Raw genomic sequence first — 15,738 nt, 5'->3', positions numbered from 1 at the left:
TCCTGTTTTAATGTCCTGAGCTTTCACCCTAGTAAAGACACATTAGACGTGAGTGGGTGCAAGTTCTGGAAAGAGTGACTCTCATATCCTGGGCCAACCTTTTTCTTCAAAATGAACCTGCATGGGAGCCAATGCTGAAGGATGGAGAGAGGTCCCAGGCGGGCCTGGTATCCATGAGAATAAGGAGAGAAAACAATCTCCCTGCATCCCACCCCGCCGTGAAATTGTCATGGGCATGTTTGAGCCGATGAGTACTTCAAAAAGTTCTGGGAACACCCCTTTGTCAAACCACAGCTCTACAAAAGGCACGCACCAGAATAGGGGAGGTTGTGCACCCTGTCCTGCCTGCCGGGGAAGGAAAAAGTATGCTTTCCCCAGGAAGGTCGCATGTGACAGTGGCCTATGGACATATCAGGGCAGGACTGAAGGATGGATTTCTTGCTCTGCTGGGGAGAAGGAATGGGAGTGAGCAGGAAGGAAAGGCCACCTGCAGGAGGACCGAGCAACCTTTCTGAGGGAGGAGGGGAGAGGGAGGGAGGCTCTGGCAGGAGGGGAGGCGGGAGCAGAGGGAAGGCAGGACCTTTCAGGCAGTGAGAGAGGGCAGCCCCACTGTATTTCCCAGGCTGCTCTCTGGGATGCAGGCAGGAAGGTCGAGTGTATTACACTGGCCCCACCTCCTGAAGCTCTCTCTGCAGCTGCTGGACTGGACACAAAAGAGTGAGGGACAGAGACACCACCTCCGCTGATTTGTACCAAACTCTGGTTCCAGTGGCTGAGAGGCCACATGTGACAGAAGTCAGGGTGGGGGACCCACGCAGCTGTGTGCATTTCCCAGGTAAGCAACTATTTGTGTCAGACCCAGAGGTAGAGAGCAAGGCCTGAAGGCAGAGGAGAAGGCGGGAGGTGGCTGCCCGGGGATGGACCCAGAACTATCGATAAGTTACCTTATTGATAAGTTACTATCTATAAGATTACCTAACTAATCTATAGAAGGAAAGTAGGAAGAGGGGCAGGGGCCAGCACCAGAACAAGCCCTCAGGCCAGGCTTCTACAAGGTGTCCCTGTCTGAGGTAAGTAAGGCTTACATTTGGGCCACTTCTGGCCGGCAAGTGTGGTGGGAGTTCCAGGGCAGGGCTGTGCTCTGACAGCCTCTGGGGGTCAGCAGATCTGGAGAGCAGAGGCACCCGCCACACCATGGCATCAGTGTTCTTCCAGACCAGGAATGTTTGTGTAGGCTTTGCCAGAAAGCCCTCCCCTGGGCCCCTGCCTTCCTGTCGGTCTTCTTGGTGGTCAAGAGAGAAACTCTGGAAGCTACGGAAGGAAGAAAACAGGATATATTCCCTAGGGCTGTGGCTTCAGACAGGGGAGGGACTCCCCACCTGAAAAGACAATCTCCTGTCAGGCTTCTGAGAAGCTGCGAGCTGGCGGAGCGTGCCCTGAGGAGGCTCACCTGTGGCCCAGAAGAAGGGGAACGGGACACGTATGTAAAACAGGGTCTGTGTGCTGGAGGGGGGGTGGGGGCGGGCAAAGTTTAAGCGGTCTGCAAGCAGTTCCGTATGAACGTGCACAGAGTGTCGTCCCAGAGAAAGAAAGAAGCTTAAGAAGTCTATCTCAATCAAATCCAGCATCCCTTTGCTGTCCCTGCTGGTGGACCACCGTCCCTGATCGGGCATGCTGGCCTGTGCTGTGACCCTTCTATTGACTAGACACACACACACACACACACCCACACACACCCACTCTTCTAAGAACCAGTGTGCTGAAAGTACATCCAGCCTGGTTTCCTTTCGAGGGATATGCTAGCCATGACATGGTAATGCTCTGACATGGTAATGGGAATAGAGCAGAGAGGTCTGAGGGAGGGAGTGGTCCCTGGGCTTCAGGTCACAAAGGGACATTAGATGCTGAACCCCAGCCACGATTGCACCATGTGCTCCCTCTGTCTGTGGCTTCCATGTACAAGGTGAGGGTTCCCCCGGTTTGCTCCCCCCCTATAAGCACACACACACACACACACACACACACACACAATTACTGGGATTATGATCAGGCAGGAGCTGGGGGAAGGACAGTTTGATGAGCTGGGGCTAGGACATGACTTTATTGTGTGAACCTTGACCACCAAACTATGACTGTCCATCTAGACACCTCCCAGAAGTCCCGCTTGGGTGCAGAGGAGCTCATGGTACAAGGGACAATGCGCTAGTCATTGAATGCCAGCTGCGTGCAGGAGCTTCCCACAGACTACACAGTAGGGGTATTACCTTCCATCTTTCAGAGGAAGAAAAACAAGGCTCTGAGACCCTAATTGATGCACAAGCATATGCTTTTGAGTTTGATACACATCTGCTGAATGAATGACTACTCTTTGCTGGGGTAATAGAATGCCTCCTGCCATACGGGGAGCACAGTGGAGCCACACCAAGTACACAGATCACTCCTCTTATCCTGCCCTAGACGTGGAAGGTGGAAGGTGGGAGGTGGGAGGTGGGAAGTGGGAGGTGGGCGGAGGAGGAAAGAAGGAGCTTTCTGAAAGTAAATACTCAGTGACTAATACTCTTGACCACCCCAGGCAACAGTCTCCACAGCATGTGTCCTGGCCTCTCTCTGCGGAGGGCAATTTGGGTCAACACGAGCAGGGAGGAGCCCAGTGGTGGGGCCCTGGAGCCAAGGTTCCTTGGCCTGGAAAACACAAGGCGCTTTGATGCCTACAGAAAGCAGTGGCTCTCCCCCAGGATGCTGTGGCTGCTCTTGGGCAGGGCCCTGCCTCCAGGGCAGGCCTCAGTCTGGAGGCCACATCTGGGAGGTAGGCCCTAAGGCTCAGGGTGTAACATGATGGCCTCAAGTTAAAGAGAAGCCTCAGGGCTGCTGTCTATGAGCAGTGTGGTCTTGGGCAGGTAGGAAACCTCATTAACCCTCACTTTCCTGGTCTGTAAAATGGAAAGATTAACAGTAACAGCATTCCTCTTAAAGGCTGCTGGAAAGAATAAATGAAATCATGCTTATGAGGTGCTCAGCATTCTGTCTGGCTCATAATGTCTGCCCAGAAAGTGGAACTGCTAGCATTATCCCCTCTGAGAGTCCCAGAAGGTTGCCTCCAGACAAAAGCAAACTCAGCCCTCTGGTCTGAAATTGCTCCTTGCCCCCGGGCCTGCAGGAGCCCGCTTCTCACTCCAGCGGCTCCTGTAAAATGTGTCACACAAACAATCCTTAGTAAGCCAACCCCGGCAGGCTTTCTCTGTGTCTTCAAGCTAAAATAAAATCACTCAGAAAACAAAACTCAATGGCTTCCTTGTCTCATGCCTTGCTCTCAAAACCTTAAGTCTATGCTTCTCAAATCGGGGTACATGCATCCCTGGGGGCATATGGGGTTTGCCAGAAACACATGAGGCCATGGGATAAATATTGCATGTTTAAGGGGGAAAAGTTAAACATTTAAACCAAAGGTAACTTAAAACACGATCTTTGGAAAAAAAAAAGACAGTATTTAGTGGAAAAGAAAAAGAAACACAGAGTAACTGTGTGTATAAATACATATATACATGTGTATATGATTTACTTAAATTAGAAACATGTAAATATAACATTGTATGTCAATTACACTTCAATAAAACTATTTCCGTAAGAATACATAAAAATGAGATATGTTAAACAAAAAAATCAACATGACATAGAATGTAAATTCTCATGACTGTTTAAGATGAAGCAATGTATTTTTTTAAATATAATTTATCGTCAAGTTAGCTAACATACATTGTATACAGTGTGCTCTTGGTGTTGGGGGATAGATTCCCGTGGTTCGTTGCTTACATACAACACTCAGGGCTAAGACATTTTAAGAATAGTTCAAGTTTCTACAAGCACCCCCCCCACCCAGGGTGCATATGTTCACTGCCTCCCCAGCAGCTAGGGGCTCTTTGTTGCAAAGGCCTGAGAAGCTCTGTTTAAGCAGGGAGGAACGGCTAGGTATCTTCTTGGGTACGTCCTGACTCACCTTCCTGACCCACCTGCATTCTCCCAGTGGCTGCTCCTTATCTTTGGAGGACATGGCCTCACAGCCCGGAGCCTGGGAGGTAGTCCGAGCTGACGCCACCCAGAGATGGCAGACTTGGACACGTGGCAGGGACATCAGGAGCCAGCCTGGTTTGCAGCTTCCCAGGTGGGCCAACAGTTTAAGAAGCCTGAGGAGGCCAAGACCTTGCTTCCTGTCCTGTCTTCTAGTCTTCTTCCCCCACGCTCATAGAGAAGCCACCTGGCCAGCAGCTGGGGTTTGAGCCCCCTGGACAGGGCAGGGCCCAGCTGGCACTGGGCAAATATCCTGCCCTTGCCACCCCTGACAACATGCTCTCCTGGGGCTTCTGGCAAGTGGACCACTACGGTGATTAAGGATGGCCGTGTGGGTTTTTCGGGAGGGCCCAGCTCCCCCTTGCCAGCGAGGAGCAACAATGTGCCAAGCACCGCTACCAGCTGGAAAGAGACCTGTGGGGAGAACCTCAGTCCCCGTGGCCATGAAGGCGACGAAGTACATTCTTTGTGATTTCTCTTCATACCTCCCTTTTTTGCAGGTATCCTGAGCCAAGCAAAGGTTCTGTCTAGGAGGAGCAGGAATAGAAGTGCCTGAACATCATGACACAGGTGGACCCCCAGGACAGGTGGGGCAAGGTGTCTCCTCTTTGCAGCGGGACCGGGGAGGCTCATGACCCCCGGATGCTGAACATGAGCTTAGAGAGTGAGGATGAGGACGGTGGGGAGGCAGGAGACAAAGGGAGCCCTAGGGGCCATGATCACCAGGCCTGTCCAAGAAGCAGCCCCCAAGTGACTCAAGACAATCCTGACTTGCCATGGGATCATCCATCCAGTGAGGAAGAGAGATTCTCTGGCTCCTTTAGTTCTGGGAGCCCGGGGAAGGAACTGATGGGGGTACCTCGGAAGAAGGCCAGCTGGGGGAGAGATGAGTCAAAGATCACCCGGACCCAGGACTCCTCTGGGGCAGGCGTAGCTCCGGGGACCGTCCCCAGTGACCCCTCACACAAGTTGTTAGGTCCAGCGCAACTGCTTAGGGACTCACTACCTTCAGGTGCTGACGGAGACTCCACGGAAAACCTGGACGCTGCCTTGGGTGTCCCATCCAGTTTCCCTGATACTGGAAGGTATTTCTGTGCACAGAGGGGTGTAGATACCCCAGACCACTCCTCCCTCGTGCGTTTCCCCAAGCCCGGTGGCAGCTGCGACCTCCCCACGCAGGAGACTCGCACACCAGCGCGGGGATCGGCCTCCCCAGCCGGCCTGGCAGCAGCGCTGAAGGCCAAAGCGCGGATGGGCAGGAAGGGCCAGAATCCCGAGGGCACGTGTGAGGGTGGGCAAAGGGAGGCGCACCCCTACAAGTGTCTGCGAGGAGGAAGGGCCTTCCAGAAGTCCGGCAGCCTGCTGAGCCCATCGCAGCCCCGAGGCACAAAGCCTTACGCCTGTGAGCTGTGCGGGAAGGCCTACTCCCACCGGGGCACGCTCCAGCAGCACCGGCGCCTGCACACGGGCGAGCGACCCTACCGGTGCCCCTTCTGCGACAAGGCCTACACCTGGTCCTCGGACCACCGCAAGCACATCCGCACCCACACAGGCGAGAAACCCTACCCCTGCCCGGACTGCGGGAAGGCCTTCGTGCGCTCCTCCGACCTGCGCAAACACCAGCGCAACATGCACAGCAACAACAAGCCCTTCCCGTGCGCCGAGTGCGGCCTGACCTTCAACAAGCCGCTGTCGCTGCTGCGCCACCAACGCACGCACCTGGGCGAGAAGCCCTTCCGCTGCCCGGCTTGCGACAGGGAGTTCGCGGTGGCCAGCCGAATGATGGAGCACCAGCGCGTGCATTCGGGCGAGCGGCCCTTCCCCTGCCCCACCTGCGGCAAGTGCTTCACCAAATCCTCCAACCTGATCGAGCACCAGACCCTGCACACCGGCCAGAGGCCCTTCAAGTGCGCGGATTGCGGCGTGGCCTTCGCGCAGCCTTCGCGCCTCGTGCGCCACCAGCGCATCCACACCGGTGAGAGGCCCTTTCCTTGCGCCCAGTGTGGCCAGGCCTTTGCCCGCTCCTCCACCCTGAAGCGGCACCAGCAGATTCACTCTGGGGAGAAGGGCTTCCTCTGCGCCGAGTGCGGCAGGGCCTTCCGCATTGCCTCCGAGCTGGCCCAGCACATTCGGGTGCACAACGGGGAGAGGCCCTATCAGTGTGAGGACTGCGGCCAGGCCTTCACCAGGTCCAATCATCTCCAGCGGCACCGAGCTAAGCACAGTGCCGGCAAGAAGGAGCCCATCCCCTCCTCCTCTGATGAGTGAGGGCTCTGTCAGCTAACTCTCAGGACGGTGAAGACACTGTCGATCTCATTACCTGGAACCCTCCTCCGTGGGCAAGCCCGTTCACATGGTATTGTCACCTCGCCCCACTGGTCAGCCATTTCTCCCAGCGGGTCGCCGGCCATGGGGTGATCCATTTGATTTGTATGTTTGGTCTCTTTGTGTAAAAACGAACAGGAGGGCTGGCATCCCTGTGCGTGGCTTCATGTCAGTCTTCTGAATCTCAGAGGTCATATTCCATTGGAAAAGGATAAGAAAAAGTGGCAAGAGCTGGTCAAGAGTTGAGTTCCTTGGCTGAGGGATCTCGATGGATTGGGAATTACAGAATTCAATCGTGGGCACTGTGCAAGGCTCCAGAGATAAGTAAAGAAAAAGACTGTCGTGTCCTGCCCTGGAAGCCATATGCAAATACTACGAAGGCATGAGGGTCTGGGCCTCTTGGGGAGAAAGGTACTTTTCAGTTTTTACTTCAATAAAGGAATCCCCAGACGTGGTCTCTGTGAGCAACTCTTCTCAAGCAGCAAAGCCTCCCTGGGGCTAGCTCAGACCCAGCCAGACAGCACATTATTTCACTTTCCTCCCAAATTACTTTACCTTTGGGCAATGAGTCTTGGCTTTGAAGTAGAGAAGGTCTCTATCTTAAAGAGAGGGGAGCTTATGTTCTGTGTTTTGGAACCAGTTATTCTGGTTCCAGAACAACCTTAGCATCTGAAAAACGTCCATTCCTCTTTACTACGGTCAAACTCAGTAACTGGATCCAACCTGAGTCTCACCCACAAAATTCACATGTGCCTCCTGTCTGGCCACCTCCTTTCCTGTTCCCACCCTGGGACCTTACCTCCTATGTAATAGAGAGTAATATGCCCATTTACAGACAGATATATAAAATTTCTCCATATGGGCCTGACCATAATTCAAGAAACCTTTTAGATTCATTGAAATCTTTGAGTATCATTAGCTCCAATTTGAAGTAAAAAAAAAAAAAATACCTCTTGCCCAAGTGCCAAGTGTCTGTGTTTCAAAGTCATTAAGACCAGGTTTGGAAACCAACATGACTCACAATTACTCTGTAATGAGGTTATTTGCAATTTGGATTACCAACAGCTATTCTCCATAATGTATTGATTTTCTGTAGTTTATTTTTATTTTTAAAACATTTTAAAATGTATGATTTATTTTTGGGAGAGAGAGAGAGAGTGAGGGAGGGACAGAGGGAGGAGGAGACACAGAATCTGAAGCAGACTTCAGGCTCTGAGCTGTCAGCACAGAGCCTGATGTGGCGCTCAAACCCGCAACCTGCAAGATCATGACCTGAGCTGAAGTCAGAGGCTTAACCAACTGAGTCACCCAGGTGCCCAATTTTCTACCGTTTAAGGTCAGTGGTTCTTAGTTCTGGACCTCAACTGTGAAGAATCCATGACCTCACAGAGTTCCCTTGATGCCTATGGGAAAAGAGCGCTTCTAATCTTACCAAAGTTAAATAAGCTATTCCATAAGAATGTATAGTATATTCCTTTTGTAGCTATCATTAGCATTTTTTTTTTAATTGCCACCAAAGGGTGCCAAATCTGAATTTCTCTTGGATTCCATCTTGACACATGGGAGCCAAAGAGAAGGGGTACATGTTGTCATGCCTTGTTTGACAAAGGTAACCTTGGTATAAGTGTTCTGACTGCATGTCTGGAGGTTTTGTGTCTCACCTCCCTTAGATACATCTGCATGTTCAAACAGCAGAGTTGGCCTGGTTCTGGGTCTGACATGACAGCCAGTGGTTGAGTGATTAGTCCATTCCCATTATTTACCAGTGATATGACCTTGGCTTCAACTTCTGTATCTGGCTAATTAGGAAGGACAGTAGTGGGGTAATGAAAGTTGGAGTTATCCTGCCAGGAAAGGAAATTAGGTTGAAGTCACAGGTATTAAATTGGTAGATAAGTCATAAAAATCAACCATAACCTCGTGATTATGAACAAAGTAAAGGCTAGTATATTTTTCCTGGGTAATCAATGAAATCTTTGAAGATTGAAGTTATTGCTTTTCTTTGTATTTTTTTTAAAGATAATTGTCAGTACAGTTTTAATAGTTAAAAGTTTTTAGTGTGCCTCTATAAATTTTTAAGGCATTGTTCCCCAGACCAGTTCATAGAATGGTTGTATAGAAATCACCTGGGCTGTTTGTTAACCATAGAACTTCCTAAATCCTAGCTTGGAATATTGGAACAGGTCTGTAGCGCATCTTGGATTCTAATCTTTTAAGCTTCCTGTGTGTCCTGATGCACAGCCAAGTTGGGACCACTGGTATAATTAATGTGTTGGTAATAATTAAGTTTTATCATCTAGTAAGCAGACAATATGAAAATAAACAGGCAATCAGGATGAGATCACAACAGAACGAAACTAAAAATAGGTTCCAACTGCTAGAACTCCTCCTGACTTGGATATGGAAAACTCAAATTAGCAAGCAGGTTTTGATATGGTCCCCTAATCTCATTTCTGCAGATGAGAGGCAGTATCTAGGTATAGGCTTCTGGATGGGCACATCTTTGGGGAGATGGTGAACATCCTTTTTTGTTAATATGCAGAGAAAAGCTAGATTAGCTTGTGCTGGGTATCTTTAGAGCTACATCCTGTGTTTCTGGAATATAAGGGAATATAATATACTGAACAGACTGAAGAGAAGTTCACTAATCCTTCAGTGCTATCATATAATCAAGTCACAATTTAAGGAAAAGTCTCCCAACCAGTGTTTTCTCGCACCAGCTGCAAGGGTCATGCTGAATAGGGATTGCAGGGGAAAGCAGGCCCACTACTGTAGCCACAGGTCACTGGGCTGGGCAGTGGCACTCAAGTGGAAGGCAGCGATACAGGCAGTGGAGAAGCCAGTACAGAAGAGAGGCCAACCAGATGCAAAGTGGCTTGGCACAAATTCTTCCCACTAGAGTCTGTCCTTCCAAAGTGGAGGCAGTTGGAAGAAGGAAGACCTATGGTTTACTTAAGAATGGATTTGGGAGAACCTGGGTTGGCAGCTAGTAATCATTATTTCCTTAGAAAAGGTGTCAATAACCTGGTCAGGAGAAAGGAATTTGAGTTAAAGGAGTGATGGTTCCTGGAAGGCCCACCAACGTTTTACCTCACTGACTAACAAAACATTCTGTGTCTATGCCATTCACAGCAAAATACACCAGCAATGAATCTTGACACAGCATTTACTCAACATTTTATAACCTAAATGCATACACATCAAAAAGCTATATTATCTCTGATATGAAGCCAACAGATCACACGGGAGTTCCAGCTAGGCCTTGACAATTCTTGCAGGGAAGAAAATCATTGTTTAATTGATAGAATACTTGAGCAGATGTCACTGTTAAACCCAGAAATAGGCTGTGAACCACAAATTCAAGGATCCATGAAAATATTGCCAAAGATGGAACAGCAATGTTTCATCAAGCCAGAAAAATGGTATCTTTTTAAAGTTGAGAGGGAAGCTCATCTTTAACATAAGTCGCCCTCTCTCCATTTTGCATAAAATTTTGCCAGAACAGTTAAAAATTTCCCACCATGGTACAATAACAATTCCCTATGTTTTCTTCTTAGCCAATTCCCGCATCCTCAGTCAGAGTTGGCTCAGAGTTTCAATGTCTTAGGAGTGTCAGGCACTCAGTAGAATGGTTCAGTGAATAAATGGAGCCTCTGTAAAACCCAAGCTATAATTAAGATGTAAAGTAAAACATTTCTTCTGTAAAGGAAAGAGGATGTAGAGGAGGCTGAGGACAAGGAGGGAAGCAAGGATCTTCTGTGGTAGTTTAGGTGAAGTTAGGACAAGTGGGGGCTAGTAAATAAGATGAAGAGATGCCCAAGATTTCAGAGATGGAATCAATAAGGTTTGGTGACAGGAAAATAACAGCTACCATTCAGTGACATTTTTTAGAGGTCTGACACTACACCCATTATCCCAATTAGCCCTTACAACAATCTGTTATGTGAGAACCTTGAAAATATTCCCACATGAGGTAAATAACAGTGTTCTTTTCTAAGATAGCAGGTAAGACTAATAGGTCTTGGCTATTGTCTATCAGTATGGTTAAGCAAGGGTCACTAAGGTTTATGTGCTCCTTCTCAGAAATAGGTTGCATATCTGCCACCAGGAGAATGTGCTGCAAATCCCCCATTTTTGCTTTAGAAACATGCTTGCTTACATTTTTATTTTCTACCATTGTGGTGGCTTAAAAAATGTACCCACATAAGTGTCCATCACGGAATGATTGGGTAAAGAAGATATGGTGGACACATACACACACACAATGGAAAACTATTTAGCCATGAGAAAGAAGGACGTCTCCTATTTGTGACAATACAGGTAGACATGGACATTATATGTGCTAAGTGAGATAAGTCAGAGAGAAAGACAAATGCTATATGATATCACTTATATGTGGAATCTAAAAAAGTCAAACATATAGAAACAGATAGAATAGTGGTTTCCAGATGCTGGGGGTGGGGGAATTGAGGAGATGTTGGTCAAAGGGTACATGCTTTCAGCTATAAGATGAACGAGGCGTGAGGATCTAATGTAAAACATGGTGACTGTAGTTGATAACATTGTACCATATAACTGAAATATTTTAAGAGAGTAGAACTTAAGTATTTTCACCAAAAATAAGAAAAGATGAATATGTGACATGATGGATGTGTTAACTAGAGAGAACCCTTTCACAGTGTATATGTATATCAAATCACCACAAGGCATACTTTATCTTAGAGTTTTATATGTCAACATACTTCAATAAAGCTGAAATAAAAAACCCAAAGAATTAAAAACTTAAATAAAAATAAAAAATATACCCACAAATTCTTTGATACCCTTCCTTTTAAGAAGTGAGCTTAATCTCTCTTCTTTTTTGTGTGGGCTGAACTCAGTGACTTGGTTCTAATCAATGGAATAAGGTGGAAGTGTTGGTGCACAACTTCTGAGGCTAGATCATAAAAAGCATTGTGGCTTCCATAGCTCGCTCTCTCTCTCTCTCTCTCTCCCCCCGCCCTTGCCCTCCGCCCCCACTATTACTTGCTCTGAGGGAAGCCAGCTACCATGTCATGAGCAGCCTTATAAAGAGGGCTTGGTGGTAAAGAAATCTGGAGCAGCCACATTAGTGAGCCTAGAGGGGACCGTTTAGCCCCAGTCAAGAGTTCAGATGACTACAGACCTGGCTGACTACTTGACTGAGACCTCCTAAGAGACCTGAAGCCAGAACTATTTATCTAAGCGGCTCCCAAATTCCTGACCCTTGGAAACACTGTGAAATAATAAGTGCTTGTTATTTTAAGCTGCTAAGTTTGGTTGGTAATTTGTTAATGCAGCAATAACTAACAAACCATAATACAGAGAATAATTCACTCCTAATGAGTAAGAGAGCAGTCACTAGATGTCATCATGAGGCCTGATTTCTGCCCTAGAAAAATTGACAGATGGGTTGGAACACTTTTCCACTTCCTGTCACCACATTCCCCATGCCCACCCCTAGTCGGTGGTTACTATTGAGGCTGGCAGAGGCCCAGATGGTATTCAGGAAACCCCTGTGTCATCTGCCCCATTGCCAAATGAGCCATCCTAACTCTAGGACCCAGCAAAAGGGAAACTCTGGGAAACGGGCAGAAACACTGCGGGTAATATCTAGACACCAGCACCACATTTGATATGGAATGATAAGAATCAAACCCTTTTTAAAAAATTATTTCTTATTTTTTAAAATTTACATCCAAATTACTTAGCATATACTGCAACAATGATTTCAGGAGTAGATTCCTTAGTGCCCCTTATCCATTTAGCCCATCTCCCCTCTCACAACCCCTCCAGTAACCCTCAGTTTCTTCTCCATATTTATGAGTCTCTTCTGTTTTGTCCCCCTCCCTGTTTTTATATTATTTTTGTTTCCCTTCCCTTATGTTCATCTGTTTTGTTTCTTAAAGTCCTCATATGAGTGAAGTCATATGATTTTTGTCTTTCTCTGACTGACTAATTTCACTTAGCATAATACCCTCCAGTTCCAACCATGTAATTGCAAATGGCAAGATTTCATTCTTTTGGATTTCTGAGTAATACTCCATTATATATATATATATATATATATATATATATATATACCACATCTTATTTATCCATTCATCCATTGATGGACATTTGGGCTCTTTCCATATTTTGGCTACTGTTGATAGTGCTGCTATAAACATGGGGGTGCATGTGTCCCTTTGAAACAGTACCCTTGTGTCCCGTTGATAAATGCCTAGTAGTGCAATTGCTGGGTTGTAGGTGTTTTTAGTTCTATTTTTAGTTTTTTGAGGAACCTCCATACTGTTTCCCAGAGTGGCTGCACTAGCTTGCATTCCTACCAACAATGCTTCTTTCTCCGCTTCCTCTTTCTCCACATCCTCGCCAACATCTGTTGTTGCCTGAGTAGTTGTTAATGTTAGCCACTCTGACAGGTGTAAGGTGGTATCTCATTGTGGTTTTGATTTGGATTTCCCTGATGATGAGTGATGTGGAGCATTTTTTCATGGTGTTGGTTGGCCATCTGGATATCTTCTTTGGAGAAGTGTCTATTCATGTCTTTTGCCCATGTCTTCACTGGATTATTTGTTTTTTGGGTGTTGAGTTTGACAAGTTCTTTACAGATTTTGGATACTAACCCTTTATCTGATATGTCATTTGCAAATATCTTCTCCCATTCTGTCAGTTGCCTTTTAGTTTTGCTGATTGTTTCCTTCGCTGTGCAGAAGCTTTTTATTTTGATGAGATCCCAGTAGTTCATTTTTGCTTTTGTTTCCCTTGCCTCTGGAGACGTGTTGAGTAAGAAGTTGCTGTGGCCAAGATCAAAGAGGCTTTTGCCTGCTTTCTCCTCGAGGATTTTGATGGTTTCCTGTCTTACATTGAGGTCTTTCATCCATTTTGAGTTTATTTTTGTGTATGGTGTAAGAAAGTTGTCCAGGTTCATTCTTCTGCATGTCGCTGTCCAGTTTCCCCAGCACCACTTGCTGAAGAGACTGTCTTTATTCCATTGGATATCTTTCCTGCTTTGTCAAAGATTAGTTGGCCATACATTTTTGGGTCCATTTCTGGGTTCTCTATTCTGTTGCATTGATCTGAGTGTCTGTTCTTGTGCCTGTACCATACTGTCTTGATGATTACAGCTTTGTAGTATAACTTGAAGTCTGGGATTGTGATGCCTCCTGCTTTGGTTTTCTTTTTCAAGATTGCTTTGGCTATTCAGGGTCTTTTCTGATTCCATACAAAATTTCAGATTATTGTTCTAGCTCTGTGAAGAACCCTGGTGTTATTTTGATATGATTGCATTGAATATGTAGATTGCTTTGGGTAGTATTGACATTTTAACAATATTTGTTCTTCCTATCCAGCAGCATGGAATCTTTTTCCATTTTTTTTGTTTCTTCAATTTCTTTCATAAGCTTTCTATAGTTTTCAGCATATAGATTTTCCCTTCTTTGGTTAGATTTATTCCTAGGTATTTTATGTTTTTTTGTGCAACTGTAAATGGGATCCATTCCTTGATTTCTCTTTCTGTTGCTTCATTGTTGGTGTATAGGAAGGCAACCGATTTCTGTGCGTTGATTTTATATCCTGCAACTTTGCTGAATTCATGAATCAATTCTAGAAGTTTTTTTGGTGGAATCTTTTAGGTTTTCCATATAGAGTATCGTGTCATCTGTGAAGAGTGAACGTTTGACCTCCTCCTGGCTGATTTGGATGCCTTTTATTTTTTTGTGTTGACTGATTGCAGAGGCTAAGACTTCCAATACTATGTTGAATAACAGTGGTGAGAGTGGACATCCCTGTCTTTTTCCTGACCCTAGGGGGAAAGCTCTCAGTTTTTCCCCGTTGAGGATGATATTAGTGTTGGGTCGTTCATATATGGCTTTTATGATCTCAAGGTATGCTCCTTCTATCCCTACTTTCTTGAGGGTTTTTATTAAGAAAGGATGCTGTATTTTGTCAAATGCTTTCTCTGCATCTATTGAGAGGATCATGTGGTTCTTGTCCTTTCTTTTATTGATGTGATGGATCATGTTAATTGTTTTGCGGATATTGAACCAGCTCCGCATCCCAGGTATAAATCCCACTTGGTCGTGGTGAATAATTTTTTTAATGTATTGTTGGAGCCAGTTGGCTAATATCTTGTTGAGGATTTTTGCATCCATGTTCATCAGGGAAATTGGTCTATAGTTCTCCTTTTAATGTGGTCTCTGTCTGGTTTTGGAATCAAGGTAATGCTGGCTTCATAGAAAGAGTTTGGAAGTTTCCCTTCCATTTCTAATTTTTGGGACAGCTTCAAGAGAATAGGTGTTAACTCTTCCTTAAATGTTTGGTAGAATTCCCCTGGAAAGCCATCTAGCTCTGGACTCTTGTTTTTTTTTTGGCAGATTTTTGATTACTAATTCGTTTTCCTTACTGGTTATCGGTCTGTTCAAACTTTCTATTCCTTCCTATTTCAGTTTTGGTAGTGTATATGTTTCTAGGAATTTGTCCATTTCTTCCAGATTGCCCATCTTATTGGCATATAATTGCTAATTGCTCATAATAATCTCTTATTGTTGTTTTTATTTCTGCTGTGTTGGCTGTGATCTCTCCTCTGTCATTCTTGATTTTATTTAGGTGGGTCCTTTACTTTTTCTTTTTGATCAAACTGGCTAGTGGCTTATCAATTTTGTTAATTATTTCAAAGAACCAGCTTCTGGTTTCATTGATCTGTTCTACTTTTTTTTTGGTTTTGATAGCATTAATTTCTGCTCTAATCTTTATTATTTCCTGTCTTCTGCTGGTTTGGGGTTTTATTTGCTGTTCTTTTTCCAGCTCCTTAAGGCATGAGGTTAGGTTGTGTATCTGAGATTTTTCTTCTTTAGGAAGGCCTGGATTGCTATATACTTTTCTCTTATGACCACCTTTGCTGCGTCCCAGAGGTTTTGGGTTGTGGTGTTATCATTTTCACTGATTTCCATACACTTTTTAATTTCCTCTTTAACTGCTTGGTTATCCCATTCATTCCTTGGTAGGATGTTCTTCAGTCTCCAAGTGTTTGTTACCTTTCCAAATTTTTTCTTGGGGTTGATTTCGAGTTTCGTAGCATTGTGGTCTGAAAATATGCATGGTATGATCTCAATCCTTTTGTACTTATTTAGGGCTGATTTGTGTCCCAGTATATGGTCTATTCTGGAGAACGTTCCATGTGCACTGGAGAAGAATGTATATTCTGCTGCTTTAGGATAAAATGTTCTGAATATATCTGTTAAGTCCATCTGGTCCAGTGTGTCATTCAGAGCCATTGTTTCCTTGTTGATTTTTTGATTAGATGATCTGTCCATTGCTGTGAGTGGGGTG

The 15,738-nt window shown here is 45.8% G+C and overlaps 1 protein-coding gene across 3 annotated transcripts; it reads left to right on the top strand.

Moving 5' to 3' along the window:
• The first annotated feature begins 632 nt into the window (after positions 1-632).
• ZNF648 (zinc finger protein 648) lies at positions 633-7,353 on the top strand. 3 transcript variants are annotated; one of them, XM_040446513.1, is made up of 3 exons: positions 633-835; positions 1,403-1,480; positions 4,566-7,353. In XM_040446513.1, the coding sequence occupies exon 3, from the start codon at positions 4,627-4,629 to the stop codon at positions 6,331-6,333; it is 1,707 nt and encodes a 568-aa protein (XP_040302447.1). In that variant the 5' UTR covers positions 633-835; positions 1,403-1,480; positions 4,566-4,626; the 3' UTR covers positions 6,334-7,353. The 3 variants fall into 3 exon arrangements, with proteins under 3 accessions (XP_040302447.1, XP_040302448.1, XP_040302449.1); XM_040446514.1 differs by lacking the exon at positions 1,403-1,480; XM_040446515.1 differs by lacking the exons at positions 633-835; positions 1,403-1,480 and adding an exon at positions 3,618-4,159.
• The last annotated feature ends 8,385 nt before the right edge of the window (positions 7,354-15,738 follow it).

The sequence above is a fragment of the Herpailurus yagouaroundi genome, unplaced genomic scaffold, assembly GCF_014898765.1.
Source record: "Herpailurus yagouaroundi ecotype Mexico unplaced genomic scaffold, PumYag 195, whole genome shotgun sequence".
NCBI lineage: Eukaryota > Metazoa > Chordata > Mammalia > Carnivora > Felidae > Herpailurus > Herpailurus yagouaroundi.
The sequence above is the reverse complement of the archived record's forward strand: the minus strand, read 5'-3'. Positions and strand labels throughout refer to the sequence as shown.